This window comes from Nomascus leucogenys, chromosome 19 (genome assembly GCF_006542625.1).
Source record: "Nomascus leucogenys isolate Asia chromosome 19, Asia_NLE_v1, whole genome shotgun sequence".
Taxonomy (NCBI): Eukaryota; Metazoa; Chordata; class Mammalia; order Primates; family Hylobatidae; genus Nomascus; species Nomascus leucogenys.
The window spans coordinates 75885360-75909725 of record NC_044399.1 but is presented as its reverse complement, the minus strand read 5'-3'; the positions used below and the strand labels follow the sequence as shown (position 1 = coordinate 75909725).

General features: G+C 48.5%; 1 protein-coding gene, 1 long non-coding RNA gene and 1 pseudogene across 4 annotated transcripts in view; 2 read left to right on the top strand and 1 right to left on the bottom strand.

The window, feature by feature from the left end:
- PRPF8 (pre-mRNA processing factor 8) overlaps positions 1 to 11818 on the bottom strand; it is a 35689-nt gene extending 23871 nt beyond the window's left edge. The window contains exons 1-22 of one of the 2 annotated variants that reach the window (XM_030800605.1): positions 11722 to 11818; positions 11414 to 11524; positions 10468 to 10636; positions 9112 to 9276; positions 8804 to 9022; positions 8464 to 8676; positions 7913 to 8038; positions 7710 to 7815; positions 6278 to 6468; positions 5638 to 5757; positions 5364 to 5553; positions 5108 to 5227; positions 4864 to 4998; positions 3916 to 4045; positions 3327 to 3523; positions 2863 to 3069; positions 2565 to 2728; positions 2286 to 2412; positions 1994 to 2186; positions 1526 to 1713; positions 817 to 1055; positions 119 to 265 (exon numbers count right to left, since the gene is read on the bottom strand). In XM_030800605.1, coding sequence (XP_030656465.1) covers positions 119 to 265; positions 817 to 1055; positions 1526 to 1713; positions 1994 to 2186; positions 2286 to 2412; positions 2565 to 2728; positions 2863 to 3069; positions 3327 to 3523; positions 3916 to 4045; positions 4864 to 4998; positions 5108 to 5227; positions 5364 to 5553; positions 5638 to 5757; positions 6278 to 6468; positions 7710 to 7815; positions 7913 to 8038; positions 8464 to 8676; positions 8804 to 9022; positions 9112 to 9276; positions 10468 to 10636; positions 11414 to 11513 — 3446 coding nt within the window. In that variant the 5' untranslated portion in view covers positions 11514 to 11524; positions 11722 to 11818. Of the gene's footprint in view, positions 1 to 118; positions 266 to 816; positions 1056 to 1525; positions 1714 to 1993; positions 2187 to 2285; positions 2413 to 2564; positions 2729 to 2862; positions 3070 to 3326; positions 3524 to 3915; positions 4046 to 4863; positions 4999 to 5107; positions 5228 to 5363; positions 5554 to 5637; positions 5758 to 6277; positions 6469 to 7709; positions 7816 to 7912; positions 8039 to 8463; positions 8677 to 8803; positions 9023 to 9111; positions 9277 to 10467; positions 10637 to 11413; positions 11525 to 11721 lie in introns of those variants that run through there. The other variant, XM_030800606.1, reaches the window with a different exon arrangement.
- Positions 11819 to 11966: 148 nt separating this feature from the next.
- On the top strand, positions 11967 to 24334 carry LOC115831568. Its single transcript, XR_004027089.1, has 2 exons — positions 11967 to 12059; positions 23949 to 24334. It is a non-coding gene; the product is annotated as an uncharacterized LOC115831568 (long non-coding RNA).
- On the top strand, positions 14614 to 15017 carry LOC100607924 (annotated as a pseudogene). Its single transcript, XR_179916.2, has one exon. The product of XR_179916.2 is annotated as a 60S ribosomal protein L39 pseudogene (transcript).
- Positions 24335 to 24366: the final 32 nt, after the last annotated feature.

Sequence of the window (24366 nt, the reverse complement as noted above, 5' to 3'; positions counted from 1 at the left end):
AACTGATGATATCCTGACACAGCCACACCTCTCCCACCCAGGACACAGCCTCGGGTATGCCCTCTCTGGGCCCTTAGCCTATGTCCTTCCAGCTCACACAGCTCCAACCTAGACTCACAAGTTAACATCATGTTTCATGAGGCGCATGCGGGCATCTCGGGGCCAGCACTTCTTGTTATTATAGCCAACGATGTTTTCATTGTTGGGGTCAGGGTGCTCTGTCAAGTAACGTTGAATCAGGTCCCGAGCCTCATCTGCTGTGAACCTACACCAGACCAGGTACATTGCTGAGGCCCCAATACACTGAGATTTGGGACACCCACGAGTCCTCCAGCTCCACAGATGGAGACCCCACCCCATCCTACCCCCACCCTCCCCAGGCTTCATTACATTTTATTTAATTTATTTTTTTTTTGAGACGGAGTCTCGCTCTGTTGCCCAGGCTGGAGTGCAGTGGCACAATCTCGGCTCATTGCAAGCTCCGCCTCCCAGGTTCACGCCCTTCTCCAGCCTCAGTCTCCCGAGTAGCTGGGACTACAGGCGCCCACCACCACACCCGGCTAATTTTTTGTATTTTTAGTAGAGACGGGGTTTCACCGTGTTAGCCAGGATGGTCTCGATCTCCTGACCTCGTGATCCGCCTGCCCCGGCCTCCCAAAGTGCTAGGATTACAGGTGTGAGCCACCGTGCCCAGCCGCTTCATTACATTTTAAAGCCCCAACAGCAGTTAAGTCAACTCAGGTACAATAGCTGATTTCAGAGGCAAAGCATATGCCTCAGTACCCTGCAAGGCTAGGAATCCAGGCAAGCCCTCACCTGAAAAAAATATGAATGCGATCGATATATCTGCAGAAGAGACGGATGGGGTGGGCAGCCTCAGTGGCTATGTCCTGGAAACTGAGAAAGTCATTTGGCATCTGAGGAGGCCCAGCCATCTCACTGGCCCGGTGCAATCCCAATACAAGCAAATCCATCACCAGGCCATAATACTGCACGATGAATGAGGCAAACTGCAGGCCTCTGATGATCCCATATGAATTTGTATGGTTCATGTCCTAGAAAGAAAGAACTACAACTCTTAACAACCTGAGCCATGTCCCAGGATTCTCCAGGGTCAACCTCTTTTGTTCTCCCCTCAGCAAATTCTATTTTTTCCCCACCCCGAGGCAGAGTTGTGCTCAGTCACCCAGGCTGGAGTGCAGTGGCGCAATCTCAGCTCACTGCAACCTCCACTTCCCGGGTTCAAGTGATTCTCCTGCCTCAGCCTCCCGAGTAGCCGGGATTACAGGCGCCCACCACCACACCCAATTAATTTTTGTATTTTTTTAAGTAGAGATGGGGTTTCACCATGTTGGCCAGACTGGTCTCCAACTCCTGACCTCGTGATCCGCCCGCCTCAGCCTCCCAAAGTGCTGGGATTACAGGCGTGAGCCACCGCACCCAGCCTCCTCCTCAGCAAATTCCGAGTCAGTGGGCCAGACAACCACTCCACACACAATTCCGTGCTACTGTGCCTGAGACACACCTTATAGTTGATGACGACATTGTTCTTGGCTGTCATGTAGTCGGCTATGTTGTGGTCCACGATGAGGCGCAGCAGCCTATTGAGCAGGGTCAAGTCGATCTTCTCATACATCTTCTCAAAGCGGGATTCTAGCATGACATTGCACTCGCCTTCACTTGTCTCCCACACGTCCTGCAGGTTATTGATGCCTGAGGAGTAGCAAGGCAGGTCTCCAGCAGGTTAGAAATCCTCTTTCAAGACTAGCCCCACAGTAACTATCATTACCTTCCATAACCAATCCCACTACGATTCCACATATTCATCTGGATTGCTTTGACTATGGGCTTGTCCTCAGTTTAACATGAACACTACTTCCCTCTATTACCACGCAGCAAGAGCGTAAACCAATCATGCTGCCCAGATGAGAATTTCGACGTAGAACTAAATTCCTCCCCCGTTCCTCACAGGGCAATCTCAGGAAAGTTCTACCTTGACACCACTTGTAAACAAGCAGCGGGGGTGGTTCTGTGTCAGCAGGCTTAATCCAGGGTGGGAACAGGCGGCGCTTGTCGGCTTCATACCACAGGTACTGGTCCAGGTAGGCATCAGTTATCTTCTCCAGGGGCTCAACGTCATATACTGGAACGAGGTGGCTATAGAGATCCATGAACTCAATGCCCACCTGTGGGACAAGGAGGCTGGTTCACACCAATCCACCAATCACCTGAGGCAACTGCTACCTTTGGTAGCACCAGAAAGCAAGCTTGGGGGCCTCACTCACCTCTTTGAAGGCTCTCTGTGTGAGGAGGTGACGCTTGATGCGAGACAGCGCCTCGTGGGGGTTATCGTAGGCCTGCTCGATCAGACCTAGCTCCTCCCTCTGAGACTGGTTCAACCGAGACTTCACACTGATAAAAGCAATGGGAAGAGTGAATGGGAAAACTAGGAGGAAGTAAAACCAGAAAAGACTGGGGCTACACCTTCTTTATTTAGACTCTGAGGATGATGCCATTCCCTGCTGTCACCTTCCCAGCAGGAACCTATCTACCCTACTACTCACCTATAAGCTTCCTTGAGCCGCTCCAATGCCAAGATGAGCAACTTGGTGTCATGCTTATAGGAGAGTGGGGGGAATGGGATGGGTGAGAACCTGCGGCTTTCCAACCAATGCACTGTGGTGGTATATACTGCCACTGCTTCCTCCGCTGTGATGTAAGGCCCGTCCTGCAAGGTGGACATGAAATTAGCCTCCCGCTACAGCCCGATGCCCCCAGAACAAGGTTCAGTCACAACTCTACAGTCCTCCCTCCTGCCCACTCCCCCACCACTCACACCCAGCCCAGCCTACTCTGCCCAACCTTCAGGTAGTTGTGCTGCCGCTCCTGTTCTGCCTTCAGATAGAGCCGGGTGAGGCGGCCCAGATTCTTTTTACAAACAGTCTTGTCCACAGTGGCCCCTCGGCGGATCCGTTCTCGGTTGTAGTGGGCAGTGTTGGTCCACCAGTCAGCCTTGGCCTTCACATATCGAAGGATCATATTCTCTATGGGCGTCGGCAGCCCAGGGACCTAAAAGTCCAAAAAGCACAATCAAGCCAGGATCAAGCCAGGTACTGTGGCGCACACCTGTAGTCCCGGCTACTCAGGCTAAGGAGGATCGCTTGAGCTCAGGAGCTTGAGGCCAGCCTAAGCAACATGGTGAGCCCCCTCTCTAAAAGGGAAAAGAAAAGAGATGGGAGCCAGATAGCCCCCTAATGATTCCCGAAGTGGTAATCCTAACCTAAAGACGGATGTTTACGCCTCCGAGGAAATAAAGAGACACCCACCTTCCAAGGAATGTTGGCTTTCCAGCAGCGCCAGGCTTCACTGAGGTGCTGCAGGATTGTCCGGGCCTTGTTCTGTTTGATCCCCTCAGGCATCATGTCCAGAATATCATGCATCACAGCTGCCCGCAGCTCAAGGTCAAAATGTGACTCCACTCGCTGCTTTGTTACTGTCTTTGCCACCCCCTTTGAGTGTCGACCTGGAAGTAGAGCGTCCCAAGGGGATTACAAGGAAGATTCCTTGCTTTCAGTAAGGGTCTCTACCTTCATGCTCCTCACTCATTATGGTTATTAATAAAATTAGGTATTAACAAAGCGTCCCTGTGCCCAGCATACGCAAAAAGACCAGCTACCTTAAACATTCACAACTATGCTTCTGAAGAATTTCCACTCCTGCAAATGCATGACTGCCTCTCAAGGCCCCAGAAGGAAGCCCAAGAAATAGAATACTAGGTCAGACTCATTTGAGAACTGGACCTAAAGGCAATCCAGCAGGAAGAGTGCTCGTACAAGAGAAGGGAACAGACCCAAACAGGGGCAGGTACCTTTAAAGCAATAACAGGAGAAGCTGGATACAGAGAAAACCACTCACCTTCAAACTGCCGGGCCAGGAGGTTGCCCAGCCATCGTTCCAACAAAGGGGTAATGCCACGCATGAAAAACAGCCAGACTCGCCAACCGGCAGCCCAGAAGCCACAGCCAGGACCCTTCCCTACAGGGCCCTATGATCCCAAGCAGAAGTTAAGAACACAAGTTAGCAATGCATTTAAACAACAATAAAAACCTGGGCAGAGATGGGGCATATATGTATAATATACATATAGAGGAACATATGTATGGCAGTAGAGGAGTAAAAAGAAAAAAAAACTCTGGGACCTCAACATCTAAAACAAAAGGGTAAATGAGAAACCTTAAGGCAAAAACCAGGAACTAAGATTGCCCATGTGAATTTAAAGGAGCAGTAAGGACACACTCATAGCTGCTCTCCAAATAGGTCCCTGGAAAGAGCCCTGTCTAAATGTATAAATGAAAAAAGATCTGAGAAAGTTAAGTCCAGTGAGGCTGGGCACAGTGGCTCACGCTGGTAATCCCAGTACTTTGGGAGGCCGAGGAGTGTGGATCACCTGAGGTCAGGAGTTCAAGACCAGCCTGGCCAATACAGTGAAACCCCGTCTCTACTAAAAATTCAAAAACTAGCCAGGCATGGTGGTGCGCGCCTGTAGTCTCAGCTACTTGGGAGGCTGAAGCAGGAGAATCACTTCAACCCGGGAGGCGGAGGCTGTGGTGAGCCAAGATTGTGCCACTGCACTCCAGCTGGGGCAACAGAGCAAGACTCAGTCTCAAAAAAAAAAAAAATAGCCAAGCGTGGTGGTGGACACCTGTAATCCCAGCTACTCGGGAGGCTGAGGCAGGAGAATTGCTTGAACTCAGGAGGCAGAGGTTGCAGTGAGCCAAGATCGTGCCATTGCACTCCCGCCTGAGAGACAAGAGTTAAGACTCTGTCTGAAAAAAAAGAAAGTCAGTAAAGTCAGGGTCTCACCGTGTTGAAACGATAATAGATGAGATGCTTCAGGTCCTTGCACATGCGAATCTGTCGCATCAGCTTGTATTTGTATCGATACATGCCCGTCAACTGCCCAACATGGGCAAATATATACTGCAATCCATCTGCCAGCTGCAATACAATTGCCCCATCAGACCTGGAGCTTAAACCAGCTCCATGGCCAGCACAGGCTTCCTCCAGCCTCCTCACCCAGGCAGGGGTTGGGAAAACCTAACCTCACCTGGAAGGCATCCACATTGCCCAGCCGATACTGCACGTGACTATCCACCACCAGCTTCGTCAAACGCAGAACTTCCCGACACAGGTGGAAAGCATTCCCAAAACGAGATTTCTTTCTTTCCTGGAGAAGATGCAAAAAACAGAAAGAACATGAATGAGCAATGGACCCAACTGGATGTATGCCTTCATCAGTAGCCAGAGCAAAACAGCTGTCCGTCCCTGAAGCCCAGGAGGCCCCTAGGGTCCGATGCAGGCACCTTGGTGGTGAGCGTTTTCACAGGCTTGAGGTTGAAGTTGTAGTCCAGGTGCAGGTAGTTGAGGTTTTTGCGGTGAATGAGAAGGTTGAGCATGTTGTAGCCCTGGCGGCAAACCTGGAGCCCAACCTCCACCCAGTCCAGCTTTGTGGACTGAAAGAATTTGGTGGCTTTGAAGGAGCGGAACAGATACCTGAGGTGGGAACATGGAGAGTAAGAGTCAGCCTACTGATATCTCTGGAACAGAAGTCTGCGCAGGGGCCCTGGGGCACCTTACCTCTTCTTTTGAGCCTTAGGGGGCCGATGCTTCAGGGCATTCAGCACATAGTACTTAAGCAGCTTCTGGTAGGAGACCCTCACTTTCACAGGCTGCCCGGCAGGACAATGCTCCCGATACCTAGAAAAATAAGCCCACCAGAGTTTGGCCATCTCTTCTTCCAGCCACTCTGCTAAAGGCTGCAAGCCTTGGGTTGTCTACCACTTTTATGAAAAAAAAAAAAAAAAAAAAAAAAAAAAAAAAAAAAAAAAAAAAAAAAAAAGGCTGGCCGGGCGCGGTGGCTCACGCTTGTAATCCCAGCACTGTGGGAGGCCGAGGCGGGCGGATCACGAGGTCAGGAGATCGAGACCACGGTGAAACCCCGTCTCTACAAAAAAAAAAAAATACAAAAAAATTAGCCGGGCGTGGTGGCAGGCGCCTGTAGTCCCAGCTACTCGGAGAGGCTGAGGCAGGAGAATGGCGTGAACCCAGGAGGCGGAGCTTGCAGTGAGCCAAGATTGCGTCACTGCACTCCAGCCTGGGTGACAGAGCGAGACTCCGTCTCAAAAAAAAAAAAAAAAAAAGGCTACATGCCCACCTAGTTGGAGTCTTTTCTCCTATACATCCACTATCATTCCCCCTGCCACAGAGAAAACCTTACCAGTTCTTGACAAGGGGTATGTCCAGGGCCCGACGCGTGCGACCAGAGCGTAGGTTGAAGGGCCGCGGGGCCCAGAGCAGGGCAATGCCATTGGCTGTATTGTCTGTATAGAGGGGTGTGTCCTTCAGGAAGGGCTCCACAAACTCCGGGAGCTCAAATTCCTCATCGTCATCCGGCAATGGTTCCTGACTCTGAAAAAGGAATCCCTCTAAGGGTTTAGCTCCTGATGAACTAGGCACAGACTTAAGATGAGGGAAATTCTCTGGGGCCAAGCACAAAGCCTGTATCTGCCATGGAAACTGGGCTGTCTGACAAAAGCAGCCCTGAAGTGCCAGCGCAAAGGAAACCAAAGACAGCAAAGAACAAGACAGGGCCACCAGGAAAGCAAGCGTCACTTCTCACACCTCAACTGGCCACCACCAGAAAGCCTCCCAACGGAGCCCCAACATCACAGGAGGTCAACATTGCAATCATCTCCCACCCAAGCTCCAAACACTGGGCCTGGACACAACGGAACACAGATGAGCATGAGAAACATTATGGTAAGCTTAAGAAGCCAGTCACTGAAGACTACATAGTGTACGATTCTATTTCTTTCTATTATACGAAATGTGTAGAATAGTCAAATCTATAGACAGAAAGTAGATTGGTGGTTGCGTAAGGAAGTTGGGGAGAAATGGCGAGTAACTGCTAAGGGTTTCTTTCTCAAGTAATAAAAATATTCTTGGCCAGGCGCGGTGGCTCAAGCCTGTAATCCCAGCACTTTGGGAGGCCGAGGTGGGCGGATCACAAGGTCAGGAGATCGAGACCATCCTGGCTAACATGGTGAAACCCCGTCTCTACTAAAAATACAAAAAATTAGCCGGGCATGGTGGCGGGCGCCTGTAGTCCCAGCTACGTGGGAGGCTGAGGCAGGAGAATGGCGTGAACCGGGAGGCGGAACTTGAAGTGAGCCGAGATCGTGCCACTACACTCCAGCCTGGGCAACAGAGCAAGACTCCGTCTCAAAAAATAAAAAATAAAAAAAATAAAAATATTCTCAAATTGCATGTCGTGACAGTTGGGACAACTCTGAGAATAAGCTAAAAACCATCAAATTACACACTTTAAATGGGTAACTTGTATGGTATGTTAACTACATCTCAATACAAAGACTAAAACAAACAAACACAATAGAGACAGACCAGGACAGATTATCTAGAGCACCCAAGAAGAGAACCATAAAGTCCAGAAAGAGAATCACAGAAACCAGGATTATACCAATGACATGTTTTAAGGCAAATGCTGAATTCTCATATTCGCTTATAGCTCAATGGGAACACTTAGCAAGACGGAAAACATGTCTCCCTCCACCTGAGTGTTTAGTAACGTCAGCCAGCCTCAGGTATTTCTCCTGGAAGAGCTGAGAGAAAGTGTCCCTTCCCTTCCTCACCTTGACCGAGTGCCTATGGGAGATTGGGTTGATCAAAGGGTCAAAGTAGAAAGCTGGCAAATCAGGATCCTCAGTTTTGATGAATACAACATTGGGAGTATGGTACCTAAAATGAAAGGAAGAGTCAGCCAAAGTTCTCCCGCCCTGGCCCAACCTAAACAGCAGCCTTCTCCTTTCCAAATGTTGTGTTCCAGGTCTCTTACCAGGTGAGGTGGACATGGTGTGGAAGATTGTTGTACAAGTAAGGAAAAGCAATCTTGTATTCAGTGCGGATAGGCTGCCGGATGATAATCTTGTTAATATCGTTGAATTCATTCCAGTCTTCATCCCTAGGGTACAACATCAAGAATAAGCAGACTTTTTTTTTTTTTTTGAGACAGGGTCTCACTCTATCACCCAAGCTGGAATCCAACGGCATGATCATTGTTCACTGCAGCTGTGACCTCCTGGGCTCAAACAATCCTCCCACAGCTCAGCTTCCCAAGTAACTGAGACTACAGGAAGCTGCGAGTGTCACCACACCCAGCTAAATTTTTTGGTAAAGATAGGGTTTTGCCATTTTGCCCAGGTTGGTCTCAAACTTCTGGGCTCAAGCAATCCTCCTGCCTCAGCTTCCCAACGTGCTCAGATTACAGCATGAGCCACTGCACCTGGCGCAAACAGACTAATTTGGAAGTTGTATCAGGACTTTAAGAATCAAGATTACATTTTATTCAACTCAAAATGTCTAAAATCCCTAATCTCTCCAACTCACTGTAGGTTGATGTCTCGAACAAGAGGTTCAAATTTGGGGCCTCCGGGAATGGCCATATTGAGTGCCTTGGACGTAAAGAAGGCCTTCAAATCAAACAGGTAGAAGTAGTTGTCATCCACCAAGTCTGTCAGGAGCTGATTAGCCAGGCGGTAGAGAGTCGACATCATAGGGAGCGTGAACTGCCAGCGTTGGTACGTGGAGCCATTTACATATCTAGGTAAAAAATGAAAGGCCCACCCTCAAGTAAGCAGCTAGACAAACCCATACCACCTACTGATCTCCCAGGACTCCTGCGTTTCCAGAACTCCTCCCAGGAGGCGTATCTCCATCTACCACTCACTTCCTGCTGTCCCTCAACGGCTGGTGGTCATAGAACCAGTCCAACACAGGGGCGTCCTCCTCAGGGTCCAGCTCTAGCTGAATGGCCTCCAGTGGCTCAACATCTAGGATGTTGTCAGCATAGTCCAAGGGCGGCTCCTCATCATCAAACGGGGGAAAACGCATCCTCTTGAAATGCCTCCTATCTCTTTTTTCTCGGCGCATCATAATCCACATTGACCTGGAAGGCAAGAACGTCACAGAACCATTTCTACCCACTGCCTCCCAACCACCACCACCACCCACCCACCATATTTCAGCCTTTCTTACCCCCACTGGGAGATGTAGACAGGTTCAATGACCCAGGGAATCTCATTGACGAAGGAAATGGCTCCAGTGATGTGGTACAGCACAGGCACATCCCGAATCTGCTCCCAAGGCATAGGCATGTTCTCCAGGAGTTTGAGGACTGCGTGGGGCATGTACTTTAGGGCACTGGCACATTAGAAAAAGAGAAGGCTATTAGAAATGACAAGGTGTTCTGCTACCTGTCCCATGCAGAGAAGCCACATGTTCATGTTCCACAGTAAATCCTACCTTACAATCCAAACTCCCAAACTTAGCCCACAGGCCCTTCCTAACCAGAAACCCTGCCTCTCCCTCTCCAACTTCACCTTGCGCCACTCTTCTTCAACGTCAATCCCACAATGCTGATATCAGCTCCTCTAAATCAATGGCTATCCCTCTGGAGACAGCTTTGCGGCTGTCTCACATCCTATTCCCTCCGCATCTTCTCATAAATCATAATAAAGTATTCACCATACTTCACTATCAGCAGTTGTCTCATGTCTGTCAGGCCACTAGACTGCACACTGCAGAAAGGCGGAGATTGTTATCCTCTGCTCGCTACTATATCCCCAGCAGCCAGCACAGTTTTCAAAGTATTTTTTGAAATAGCCAAAACTTCCAGTTCATTACATGGTAAACATTTTTGTGTCCAAATAGAACAGGAATCTGCTAAGACATCTGTACCTGTACTCGCCCAGTTTAGAGCCACAGAAAAAACAGGAGTAGGGAAACCTCTGAAATTAAATACACCAAACACAGAATTCAGGTCCCTGAGGAGTGACAGGCTGCACTATGCCCAGTATCCCACTCTGGGCTTCAACCAGCTCAACCATAGGGACATCTTATTTTTATTTTTATTTTTTTTTGAGACGGAGTCTCGTACTTTCGCCCAGGCCAGAGTGCAGTGGCGTGATCTCCTGCCTCAGCCTCCCGAGTAGCTGGGACTACAGGCGCCCGCCACCACGCCCGGCTAATTTTTTGTATTTTAGTAGAGACGGGGTTTCACCATCTTAGCCAGGATGGTCTTGATCTCCTGACCTTGTGATCCGCCCGCCTCGACCTCCCAAAGTGCTGGGATTACAGGTGTGAGCCACCGCGCCTGGCCAGGGACATCTTATAATACCATCAACAGGACAAATTAAAGCACCAGTCCCAGATCGGGAAGAGAGGGGAAACAGACCGCACAAGTGGAAGATGTAGAAATCATCAGAGACTGCTACTGGTTTTCTCTTTTATATCCACCAAAACGAGCTGTCAAAGCATCAATCCAAGACTGTGGGACAGGGAGAAGGGAAAAGGGCCCAATTCCAAATGAAATTATTTCAGGATGTTCCTTACCCCAGGTAAACCCTTTTGTCATGGCGGAACTTCCTGTTGGTCATGTCTCCATGGTCTCGAATGATCTTCCTGACATGTTCTGGGGGCATGTCTTCCTTCTGGGCATCCACAAACCCAAACTTCCGCTTTTCTGCATAGCGCTTGGCCTGCAACTGCTGCCATTTTCGAGCTGCAAAGGCACCTCAGTTTGAAGGTCTGCACACCCTCAGCCTAATCCTTTTCACCTCTTGCCCTAAGGTAAGCTCCTGTCAGTGAGTGTGAGGGAGGAGCAGGCAACCAGCAGGAAGAAGCACCCCTTGACAATTCCCTTACCATTTTACTCTATTTTTCCCTCCATCACATTTATCACTATCTGACTTTTTTTTTTTTTTTTTTTTTTGAGACGTCGTTTCGCTCTGTCTCCCAGGCTGGAGTGCAATGGTGCGATGTCGGCTCACTGCAACCTCCGCCTCCCGGGTTCAAGCCATTCTCCTGCCTCAGCCTCCCCAGTAGCTGGGATTATAGACACGCGCCACCACACATGACTCATTTTTGTATTTTTCGTACAGACGAGGTTTCACTATGTTGCCCAGGCTGGTCTCGAACTCCTGACCTCAGCTGATCCGCCCGCCTCGGCCTCTCAAAGTGCTGGGATTACAAGTGTGAGCCACGGCGCCCGGCCTGACATTTTTATTACAGAGCCTCAAGGTTTTGTTACTGTCTATCTCTCCCGCTGTAATTTAAACCCCGTAAGGACAGGAATTTTGTCTCCATTACTACTGCACCCCCGCTGCATCAGCGCTTGCAAATAATACGCCCTTAAAACGACTTGATGAAAAATTAAATGGGGATAACAAGGGAGCTGACACCTAAGGAGTTGCCCAAACGGGGAGGGTCCCCACCCGCCTGCGCGCGCGCACACCCGCCCCGCCTCCGGCCCGCGCGCCGCTCCACACCCTCGCCTCACCTTTCTCCTGCAGCTTCTCCTCTGACATGTAGTCCGGTAGCGGGGCTAGAGGGCCAGGCACCGGGTTACCCGGCCCTCGATAAGGAAATACTCCGGCCATATCCGGAGAATCTGGGGAGCGGCGGGATAGAAAAATTCACTAACCACAGGCCCGCGCCCACAAGAAGCGCAGCAGAAAAGCGTCCGGGGACCCCGGCCTGCAGTCCCGCCACACAGTGCATCCAGCCCCGCCCGGCCTAACCCCTTCGGTCACTCGGCCCGACCCGACCACGCCTCCCGCAGCCCGACCTTAAACGCCTGCCACGCACCCCACGGGCGCTCACACTGGAGGCCGCTTGTCTTGTAGCGCAATGGCGCCCAGTCTGCGTCCGCTCCGCGTTCCCAGCGCCGGGAAGTGCGCAACCCGAGTTCAGCAGTTGATCCAATCGGCGCCGAGATGCTCAGATGGATTAGTGAGATGACCAATTAGAGTTGCACATTGCGCCGAGGAGGCGGGCCCATAGGCGGAAAGGCTTTGAACGCAAGGGGGTGTGGTCGGGGTGAAGCCCCGCCTCCTCCATTTCCGAGGCTGTTTCTGGGGCCTCTGACAGACCTCAGCGTGTGATGGGCTCCCGGCGTCGCACTGTGAGAGACCGAAGTCTGCAAGGTTTGAATAAATTTGCCAAGATTGCGCATTGTACGATGTCTGTTGTCATCAATGTGTACATGCAATGCAGTACTAGCTCCAGGACAGTCATTTGTTCATGCATTCATTCATTTAACCATCACTGTCTACCAAGGACGAGGGATAAAGCAGGAAAAAAGACAACCAGTAGAGTTCACAGGGGAGCAGAAAGGCAGACAAGAATCAAGACCTTGGCCGGGCGCGGTAGCTCACGCCTGGAATTGCAGCACTTTGGGAGGCCGAGGCAGGCGGATCACTTAAGGCCAGGAGTTCGAGGCCAGCGTGGCCAACATGGTGAAACCCGGTCTCTACTAAAAATACAAAAATTAGCTGGGTGTGGTGGCGCGCACCTGTAGTCCCAGCTACTCGGGAGGCTGAGGCAGGAGAATCGCTTGAACCCGGGAGGGGGAGGTTGCAGTGAGCCGAGATCGCACCATTGCACTCCAGCCTGGGCGACAGAGCGAGACTCTTGTCTCGGGGAAAAAAAAAAAAAAGTCTGAAATTCCCACCAAGTTTATTGTGGAGGATGCAGAGGAATTGTAACCCATACAGCCCCGAATCTAGTTTGAGAATGTACAAATCAAAGTGAAATAATTAGAAAAAAATTCAAAGGATGTCAATGTGCTTTCAGAACGGTAAAAATTTAAAAACAATTCCTTTTGTTTTTTTGAGACAGGGTCTCACTCTGTTGCCCAGACTGGAGTGCAATGGCACGATCTCAATTCACCACAACCTCCACCTCCCAGGCTCAAGCAATTCTCCTGCCTCAGCCTCCAGAGTAGCTGGATTACAGGCATGCGCCACTACTGCCGGCTAATTTTTGTATTCTTAGTAGAGACAGGGTTTCACTATGTTGGCCAGGCTGGTCTCAAACTCCTGACCTTACGAAATCCTTCTGCCTCGGGCCTCCCAAAGTGCTGGGATTACAGGCGTGAGCCACCATGCCCGGCCTAAAATCTATTTTTTAATGCAATGGGGAGTTTTGGCAAGGGCTGGGTGTTCTAAAGTTCCCTACAGTCAAAAAAAAAAAGAGGAGAATTGTTAAAGATTTGATGGAGATGGATGGATGTGAGGATTTCATAAAGCTAAATGGAGAGGAAGGAAAAAAGGTAATCCCAGGTGGTGGAACTACTAGAAAGAGTTAAGAAAGAAGCTGGGCACTGTGACTCATACCAGTAATCCTAGCATATTGGGAGGCAGAGGCGAGAGGAATGGTTAAGCCCATGAGTTTAAGACCAGCCTGGGCAACATACTGAGACCCTCATCTCTACAAATAATAAAAATATTAACCAGGCATAGTGGTACGTGCCTGTAGTCCCAGCTACTCGGGAGGCTGAGGTGGGAGGATCATGATGGCACCACTGCACTCCAGCCTGGGTGACAGAGCGAGGCTGGTTTCAAAGAAAAAAAGTGGGGGTTTTAGTTTCTTTTTTGAGGCAGAGTCTCACTCTGTCACCCAGGCTGGAGTGCAGTGTCACAATCTCAGCTCAGTGCAACCTCTGCCTCCAGGATTCAAGCGATTCTACTGCCTCAGCCTCCTGAGTAGCTGGGATTACAAGCATGCGCCACCACACCCGGCTAATTTTGTATTTTTAGTAGAGATGGCATTTCTCCATGTTGGTCAGGCTGGTGTCGAACTCCCGACCTCAGGTGATCAGCCTGTCTCGGCCTCCGAAAGTGCTGGGATTACAGGTGTGAGCCTCCGAAAGTGCTGGGATTACAGGTGTGAGCCACCGTGCCCAGTCTATTTTTGTATTTTTAATAGAGATGTGTTTTCACCATGTTGGCCAGGATGGTCTCGAACTACTGAGCTCAAGTAATCTGCCTACCTCAGCCTCCCAAATTGCTGGGATTTCAGGCGTGAGCCACCGTGCCAGGCCAAAAATGTTTAGAAATAGAAACTAACATGCCATGCTCTGAAAATAGGCACCAGATCAATCTGGCTGTGCTAGAAAGTCCAACATCAATTCATTATCATCTTCCTCATCATCATCATCATGGTAGTGATGTCCTTATCACCTGTGTAAGGTTCATTATGTGCCAGACATTTCTCTAAGCCCTGGTGAAATCCTAATATGGGCTGTAGTTTCATTAAGAGTATTGTGGCCGGGCGCGGTGGCTCACACCTGTAATCCCAGCACTTTGGGAGGCCGAGTCGGGTGAATCACCTGAGGTCAGGAGTTTGAGACCAGCCTGGCCAAATGGTGAAACCCTGTCTCTACTAAAGATACAAAAATTAGCCGAATGTGGTGGCAGGTGCCTATAATCCCAGCTACTCGGGAGGCTGAGTCAGGAGAATTGCTTGAACCTGGGAGGTGGAGGTTGCCATGAGCTGAGATCGCACCACTGCACTCCAGCCTGGGTGACAAGAGTGAAACTCCATCTCAAAAAAAAAAAAAGAAAAAGAAAAAGAAAAAAGAAACACATTATGCAGAGTGATATATTTCTAAAATATATATTTTTTAAAAAGCAGATTTCAACAAAATCCAAGATTCTTCCAGGAACAGCAGCAAAACCACTCTCAATGCATTTGAAGAAATAGAGGGCTCTCTTCCTTTCTCCGCCATCGTGGTGTGTTCTTGACTCCGCTTCTCGCCATGTCTTCTCACAAGACTTTCAGGATTAAGTGATTCCTGGCCAAGAAACAAAAGCAAAATCGTCCCATTCCCCAGTGGATTCGGATGAAAACTGGAAATAAAATCAGGTACAACTCCAAAAGGAGACATTGGAGAAGAACCAAGCTGGGTCTGTACGGAATTGCACATGAGATGGCACACATATTTATGCTGTCTGAAGGTCCCGATCATGTTACCATATCAAGCTGAAAATGTCACCACTATCTGGAGATTTCGACGTGTTATCCTCTCTGAATCTGTTATGAACACGTTGGTTGGCTGGGTTCAGTAATAAATATGTGAGGCCTTTCGTTTCAAAAAAAAAGAAACAGAGGAGTTCCCGGAAACGTCGGTGTAGAAGCGGACCCCAGAGCTGGTGTGCGCGTGCGCTGTCTGGCGCTGCAGGCGGAGTCACCGACTCTGCAGAGAGGATTCGAGGGATGATGGAGTCCGGCTGTGCTGGCCTAGAAGCAGAGTGCACCCTCATGCTCAGTGCTCAGTGGGTGTCTGAACTGAGGGGCAGTTGTCAGTTTGTCTCAGTGGGAAACATCCTGGATTTTGTTACTTGGCAAAGAGTTGGTGTAAACCTACAGCCAGCAGCAGTCTGGAGCCTGGGAGCCTCCTGAAGTCCTGGGTGAAGCCTCTGGTTTTACCAATTGCAGGTCGGCTTGGCTGGGAGAGATGGGTGGTGGGGAAGGGGCAGGAACCTTGAGGAGGAGGGAGAGGAGTCTTTCCTCCTACAGCTTCCCCCTGTCAGCCCCAACCCCAGCCCACACATTGTACCATCTCTCCTGCTGTGACTGGGTTGCCTGAATTTGTGGGAGACCCTTGATTCCATCCCAGAGTGTGCGGGGGACGGAGGTAAGGCGGATATCCTGGGGGAGGAGGGGAATGCGCTCTGGAAATGCCCTTCTGGAACCCTTCAGGGAAAAGGAGACTCCTTGGAGTGAACGTTTCCTGACACCCCAAGGTTCAAACTTTCTCAAGCTGAGGGATGTTTTTGGTAGCATAATACGGGGTTTTAATTTTCAATATGGAAAAGACATTTCATTTGAGAATGAAAATTACTACAATGAAGTATGTGATTTTAAAAGTGGAGACAGATTGGGGGCTTTGGGGCTGGATGTAAGTATTATATATTTGGCCTCAGGGTGCCCAGAGCAAGACAAAAAGCTTTTCTTCACACACACAAAAGTCTGCATGAGACAGCAAGTCCTGCTGGGCCGCTGCGATCTGGGTGAAAGGGCCTGGCTCTTTTGTTTGTCTTGGCCTCGCAGTAGCCTCTGTGCTGGGATCGTGGCTTCAGCTTAAGCAGAAATAGCAGGTGCTCGATCGATACCATCTTAGCACTCAGCAGTTAGTTGCATACCTCAGTATGTCTCGGTGGGGGAATTTAACAAAATGCCTCAACTGCTTTGGTACGAAGTTTTTTTTTCTTTTAACTGTGAATTTTGAAGCTAAAGGGGAAGCTTGTGAGAGAGAAGCATCTGCCAAGACTTCTAGCTTATTTTTAGGTCCTCATCCTCTGATGTTCTCCTTCTGAAATGACACGGAGTCAGTCTGGGGGGCAGAGGTGAAGTGGAGATGGAAGGATTTTCCAGGTGACTGCGGCCAAAACCACCAGAACATCCACTCTGCCGCCATTGTCTGGTGAAAGGATTCATGTAAAAATGTTCGAGGTGGAATTATAAAAATAGTAACCATAAGTGTTAATCTTAAATAGCAGAAATAGAAATTTGGCCTTCAGATAACATGGCGATTGATTAGTTCATCTGGCTTGAGGCAAACTGAGGAGTCCGGGCCTAGCAGTGCCCTCTGGGCCGGTTTCTCTGCCCTGGGCCACTCTGTGTGCCAGACTAGCTGGACAGATAGAGACTCTGTGGCCCTGATGGGGCCGGCTGGGGAGAGGTGGGCTGGGGTGTATGAGGCTTCACCATCCACAGCAGTCCGTGCCCTCCCAGCTGACCCAGGGAGTAACCGCGTGCTCTAAGCCACAGTGGTTGGGGCTGGGCATGGGCCTCTGAAGAAGAGAAGATTTGAGGGGGACTGTCCTAGAGGCAGGAGGAGCGGATGTGTTCCAGAATGGGCAGAACTATGAAACTGAGAAAGATTTTGGCTCAATAGAATCCAGCAACTGCTCCACATGTTGGAGATGTGTAAGCAGAAGCTGGTCAAGCACTTAATGAGGAATGTTGTTGAAAATGGTCATTGGAAGAAGTTTAAGGTCGCTTTTAGCCTGGAGATTGTACAAATCAGCATTCCACATCTGGAGTTGGCTACCCGCATTAAGCCTGAACAGACATCTTTGTCTGAAAGGAAGTGGTTTGGATTCATGACGCCACGCTCTACACTATGGAGCTGGGAATTCCAGAATTGCTTTGACTCAGATATTAATGGAGAAAGTTATATCCATTAATGGATAAAGCCATATCTGTTATGGATAAAGCCATATCCAGAATTGCTTTGACTCAGATATTAATGGAGAAAGTTATATCCATTAATGGATAAAGCCATATCTGTTATGGATAAAGCCATATCCAGAATTGCTTTGACTCAGATGTTAATGGAGAAAGTATATCCATTAATGGATAAAGCCATATCTGTTATGGATAAAGCCATATCCAGAATTACTTTGACTCAGATGTTAATGGATAAAGCCATATCCAGAATTGCTTTGACTCAGATGTTAATGGATAAAGCCATATCCAGAACTGCTTTGACTCAGATGTCAATGGATAAAGCCAATTATTGATTTCTATTTGCCTAACCTGCCAGCTTTTGTCCCAGTGGCGAATGGAGAGCCACATGGATGTTTGTCTCTCCCACGTTTTGGTGATCTGCTGTCTGTGGGTCTGGATGGAATTTGTTGGCAAGACCGTTTTCTGTATTGGATATTCTTCCCAACAGTGTCTACCCCAAAAGGCTTTCAGCCAAAAGATCTGAGCCTAGGTAGGTTTACCAAGGGAAGCCATGAGTCAAGAAGCATCAGAGTGAAAAGGACCACTTCCTTCATTTTACCCCCGGAGGCTAATGCTCCGAGAGGAATGTGTACTTGGGCAAGGTCATGCAGGAAGGTCATATCAGAGCTGTGCAGGCTGGAGTGTCCTGATTCTTGGACCACAGATGTCTCCTTGAGCCATTATTTATTTATTTTTGAAAAGCACAGTTATTCCATCATTTTGAGACTTTCTTTGTAGTTGGCTTATATTGGGGGCAGGACTGTTTTCTCAGGTGTCTCATTTGGCAGTCAACATTGTCTCCTATGTTCCCTATGACTAGTTGAAAATTCAAGTGTGCCCATAGGGGTGCACAAAACCACACCCACACCCACACACACCCACACACATACCCACACCCCATTAAACCCATGGGTCTATCAGGACATCTTAAAACTCCGTGATTGGCGGGGCGCGGTGGCTCACGCTTGTAATCCCAGCACTTTGGGAGGCCGAGGCGGGCGGATCACGAGGTCAGGAGACCGAGACCACGGTGAAACCCCGTCTCTACTAAAAATACAAAAAAAAAAAAAAATTAGCCGAGCGTAGTGGCGGGCGCCTGTAGTCCCAGCTACTCGGAGAGGCTGAGGCAGGAGAATGGCGTGAACCCGGGAGGCGGAGCTTGCAGTGAGCCGAGATCGCGCCACTGCACTCCAGCCTGGGTGACAGAGCGAGACTCCATCTCAAAAAAAAAAAAAACAAAAAAAACTCCGTGATTGACATTTCAGTAATTTTAGGGGAAGGTGTTTTCCAGGGATGGGGTCTCCCAGGCTCAGATAGTGCCTTTGGCTGCAAATGCTCCTTTAGCTAAACTTTTCCTCAGGAAGAATTCATTATTCTAGACATTATGTGATATATCTGTTTGGGATAAAAGGTGCTTAACCTTCCTCCTTGGGATGTGGGAGAAGGTGCTGGAGGTTGCACTGTGAAGTCTTTAAGCTCTTAGAAGGCTCCAGCCTGAGAGAGCCCAGTATTATTGACATTCTTTTCCTTCCTCAAGGCCTGGTGACCTGTGACCTTTCGCTCTGGGCAGGGCCCAGGTAGATGGGCCGTCATCCGGGCCTGTAAGCCGTACTTGATTTCTGCGTTGATTTACATATTTTTTACTGTGATCTTGGTTCCAAACACAGAATTGTCACTCCATTCTCCCTGAATGTGCCGGATCTTTGTAAAGTCTCATTTACCTGCTTGTTCTTAGTGTTGTGTGTGTGTGCGAAACTCTATGTTCAAGAAAGAAATCATACAAAGAGTAAGAACATGTTTGTGCCGTTGAAGAAATGGTTTTTTGATTTCTAATAAATATTTATTTTGCCTTGTTATGGCCACGTTTTATCCTTGCCTTAGGTGTGCCAATGTGCAGACTGACTAGAAACCCTAGAGTGTTGTTAACAGGAGTGGGTAAAGGGAAGGCCAGTTTTTGGACCTGAAGCATTATCATTGGTTCTGTGTCCGGAATTGGTGGGTTCTTGGTCTCACTGACTTCAAGAATGAAGTCGCAGACCCTCGCGGTGAGTGTTACAGCTCTTAAGGTGGCGCGTCTGGAGTTTTTTCCTTCTGATGTTTGGATGTGTTCGGAGTTTCTTCCTTCTGGTGGGTTCGTGGTCTTGCTGGCTCAGGAGTGAAGCTGCAGACCTTCGCAGTGAATGTTACAGCTCTTAAGGCGGCACGTCTGGAGTTGTTCCTTCCTCCCAGTGGGCTCGTGGTCTCACTGGCTTTACGAGTGAAGCCGCAGACCTTTGTGGTGAGTGTTACAGCTCATAAAAGCAGCGTTGACCCAAAGAGTGAGCAGTAGCAAGATTTATTGCAAAGAGCGAAAGAACAAAGCTTCCACAGTGTGGAAGGGGACCCGAGCGGGTTGCCCCTGCTGGCTTGGGCAGCCTGCTTTTATTCTCTTATCTAGCCACACCCACGTCCTGCTGATTGGTAGAGCCGAGTGGTCTGTTCTGACAGGGCACTGATTGGTGCGTTACCATCCCTGAGCTAGGCATAAAGGTTCTCCACGTCCCCATCAGATCAGTTAGATACAGAGTATCGACACAAAGGTTCTCCAAGGCCCCACCAGAGCAGCCAGACACAGAGTGTTGATTGGTGCATTCACAGACCCTGAGCTAGACACAGGGTGTTGATTGGTGTGTTGACAATCCCTGAGCTAGACATAAAGGTTCTCCACATCTCCACCAGACTCAGGAGCCCAGCTGGCTTCACCCAGTGGATCCTGCATCAGGGCTGCAGGTGGAGCTGCCTGCCAGTCCCATGCCGTGCGCTCGCACTCCTCACCCCTTGGGTGGTTGATGGGACTGGGCGCCGTAGAGCAGGGGGCGGTGCTCGTCAGGGAGGCTCGGGCTGCACAGGAGCCCATGGAGGTGGTATGAGGCTCAGGCATGGCGGGCTGCAGGGTCCCGAGCCCTGCCCCGGGGGAAGGCAGCCAAGGTCCGGTGAGAAATCGAGCGCAGCGCCGGTGGGTCGGCACTGTTGGGGGACCCAGCACACCCTCCGCAGCCGCCAGCCTGGGTGCTAAGCTCCTCATTGCCCCGGCCGGCTGCTCTGAGTGAGGGGCCCGCCAAGCCCACGCCCACCTGGAACTCCAGCTGGCCCACAAGTGCTGTGCGCAGCCCTGGTTCCCACTCGCGCCTTTCCCTCCACACTCCCTGCAAGCTGAGGGAGCCGGCTCCTGCCTTGGCCAGCCCAGAAAGGGGCTCCCACAGTGCAGCGGTGGGCTGAAGGGCTCCTCAAGTGCCGCCAAAGTGGGAGCCCAGGCAGAGGAGGCACCGAGAGCAAGCGAGGGCTGTGAGGACTGCCAGCACGCTGTCACCTCTCAGTTCTGGCTTAGGAACAGAGCCAGCAAGCCATAAGACATGTCACCTTTGTACGTATTTGCATCTCAAAGCACATTCACATCAGGTAGCCAATTTGAACCACTCAGCAGCTTTGGAAGCAGTTTGAGTAAAAGGAGACTCAGGGGGTTGAAGTGATGTGCCCAGGGATTCACAGTCAGATAATGTCAGTGGTTCAGGCCATGAAAGCCCTCGAAGAGTGCTCTATCCACTTCTGTACAGCAAAACAAACCACCATCAGAGTGAACAGGCAACCTACAGAATAGGAGAACATTTTTGCAATCTACCCATCTGACAAAGGTCTAATATCCAGAATTTACAAGTAACTTAAACATATTTACAAGAAAAAAACAGACAGCCAGGCGCGGCGGCTCACGCTTGTAATCCCAGCACTTTGGGAGGCCGAGGCGGGCGGATCACGAGGTCAGGAGATCGAGACCACGGTGAAACCCCGTCTCTACTAAAAAAAAAATACAAAAAAATTAGCCGGGCGTGGTGGCGGGCGCCTGTAGTCCCAGCTACTCGGAGAGGCTGAGGCAGGAGAATGGCGTGAACCTGGGAGGCGGAGCTTGCAGTGAGCCGAGATTGCGCTACTGCACTCCAGCCTGGGCGACAGAGCGAGACTCCGTCTCAAAACAAAAAAAAAAAAAAAAAAAAAAAAAAACAGACAACCCCATCAAAAAGTGGGCAAAGGATATGAACAGACACTTCCCAAAAGAAGACATTTATGTGGCCAACAAACATGAAAAAAAGCTCAACACTGGTCATTAGAGAAATGCAAATCAAAACCACAGTGAGATACCATCTCACGCCAGTCAGAATGGTGATTATTAAAAAGTCAGGAAACAACAGATGCTGGAGAGGCTGTGGAGAAATAGGAACACTTTTACACTGTTGGTGGGAATGCAAACTAGTTCAACCATTGCGGAAGACAGTATGGCGATTCCTCAAAGATCCAGAACCAGAAATACCATTTGACCCAGCAATCCCATTACTGAGTATACACCCAAAGGAATGTAAATCATTCTACTATAAAGACACATGCACACATGTTTATTGCAGCACTGTTTACAATAGCAAAGACATGGAACCAACCCAAATGCCCATCAATGAAAGACTGGATAAAGAAAATATGGTATATCTACACCATGGAATACTACATAGCCATAAAAAGGAATGAGATCATGCCCTTTGCAGGAACATGGATGAAGCTGGAAGCCATCATCCTCAGCAACTAACACAGGAACAGAAAACCAAACACCACATGTTCTCACTCGTAAGTGGAGCTGAACATTGAGAACATATGGACACAGAGAGGGGAACAACACACACCAGGGCCTGTTGGGGGGTAGGGGGTGAGGGGAGGGAACTTAGAGAATGGATCAATTGGTGCAGCAAAGCACCATGGCACACGTATACCTATGTAACACACCTGCATGTTCTGTACCCGTATCCCCCGCCTTTTCTTGGAAGAAATAAAAAAATAAGAGGGCTCTATCCATCATGGCTGTTGGCTGTCAAATTATTTTGAGTGAATAGAAACCCGTGGTTCCACCTGGAGAACAGAAGGTATATGTCCACCACACAGGATTTTCACGAGGAGGCAATGAGAGAATGGATAGGAAAGAGCTGACGTTGTTACTATCATTATTACCGATCAGCCTAATTCATAGGTATATGCAGTTCTTCATTCCTTTGAGTTATTTCATAAGGATGGCTGTTCTCAACTTGAACGCCAAGTCTTGAATGCTTGTCTTGATGGGTTGTGGAACTTGCAACCAATTTGTTAATAAGTGAAATACTACATTTGGTGAATTATTTACTTAATTCAGATGATTCCCAGAATAACTTCCTTCACTGGGATGTATCTTGTTGAGTGGCAACAAAACAGGGATTGTACGTGATTCACATCCTAGCTTAATAGGCGTTAGTCCAAAACCCAGGAATGTGCCATCCGTGGGGATGTTTTGGGTGGATGGGTAGAAAAAGGGTGGAAACCCTTGTCATAGGATATATTTCTGGGAAGGAGATGCCTAGGTCAATAGGTTTCAACATTTTTATGGTTCTTGATACTGTGAAAAATTACCTCCCCAAAGGATTCCATCAATGTGTTCAGCCTTTGAGATTGTATGCCACACTATTTACAAAGTTCTTTCGGTCATGTTGGTTATTGTTTTGTAGGTTTGGTGAGTGTCGTATCTCAGTTTAACAGGTAGGGAGATGGAGACTTGGAGACAGACGGAATGACATGCGAAGTTCACAATCCTTTTTCCTGGCCGGAGGATCCAGGTTCTCTGAAGCTTAGTTAGTCTAGTATCAAGAACTAACATTTTTCTCACTGCACCAGCACCCCCTCTGACAGTAACAGCAAAGTTCTGCAGAAAGGATTCAGTCCAACTCAAAAAATGTATCTCACCTGCTATGTGTGAAGATTTAGAACCAATTCAACAACAATTGAACATGAAGTATGGGCAATTACAGATGATACAAATATAAGAATTTCTTCCACTTAAGATGGTGGTAGGAAGGGAGAAGGACGTGAATATTTATAAAGTTCCGTGCACTTTACATACATGTCTCATTTAATGTTTATAGCAACCCTTGTTACTGTCCAGCTGTTTTCTTTCATTGGTTTTGTTTTATTTTTTAAAACCATCATATTTTGTTATTTCAAAACCATCATACTTCTTAAACCTGTGACCCCACCACTTCCGTATCAATAGCTGTAGTTGGTTTTATCCCATTTTACAGTGAAAATGGAAGCTGTAGGTTGGAAACACCTTCAACTTCTGACCACCAAACCAGTGAATTTATTTGCACCCACATTCCTAAGCTTTGGTTGCCTTCCCCTCCCTCCCTCCCCTCCCTTTCTCCTTCCCTCCAGGGTTGCCTGTTGAATGTTGTTAGGAACGTAAGTACTGGAGGCAAACTGCCTGGGTTTGAATTTTGTTCTGTCCTTTGCACCCTGCCTGGCTTCAAATCCTAGCTCTGCTTATTAAGTTCTTTTAAGAGGATGATCTTTGAGCAAATGTCTTAGCTTCTGTTTTCCCAAGTAAATGGACACAATAGTTGCTACCTTGTGAAAGATTCATGTAATTGACCAGCATTTACCAAGTAGCATCAGTGTTTAGTTTCAGTCATTGGTGATTCTGCAGTTGGACTGTGAGGGGGTGTTGGGGTGGGGGGTGGTGTGTGTGTGTGTAGCACTTGATTGCGTGGAGAAAGGAAAAGATACTTTTGATAACTGACAGGCAGCTTTTCTCTGCTTTTGTGTCAAAAGGGAAGAAGGGAGTTTGGAGAGGGAAACGAATTCTCTGTAACACTAAGCTCTCTTCCACAAAAACAGAGGTACAGAATGTGTAATAATTTACAGAATTTCTAGACTTCAACGATCTGATTTTTTAAAATTTACTTTTATTTTTTCAGGTTGAGACTGAGCTAAAGTTAATCTGTGGCGACGTTCTGGATGTACTGGACAAACACCTCATTCCAGCAGCTACCATTGGCAAGTCCAAGGTTTTCTATTATGAAATGTAGGTTCTATACTAACAATTAACAAGTGTACTTTAATAAATTTAAACATTCTCAGGAATAATTGGCTTTGTTTCTTTTTTTTCTTAGGCATTTCATATTATTTTCCTTATTAAATATAACCAAAAATCCCACAGAAATTAACTGAGGAGCCTCTAAATATCAACAAAAGTATCACTTGATAGACTAGAATTAAACAAGCACATGATTCTAAGAAATGGCACAAGTGTATTAATCATAAAATAAAATTTCTACATGAAACATTCAGCCATTCTAGACCATTTCTGTCTGTGCAGACTCATCTGTTCCTGTG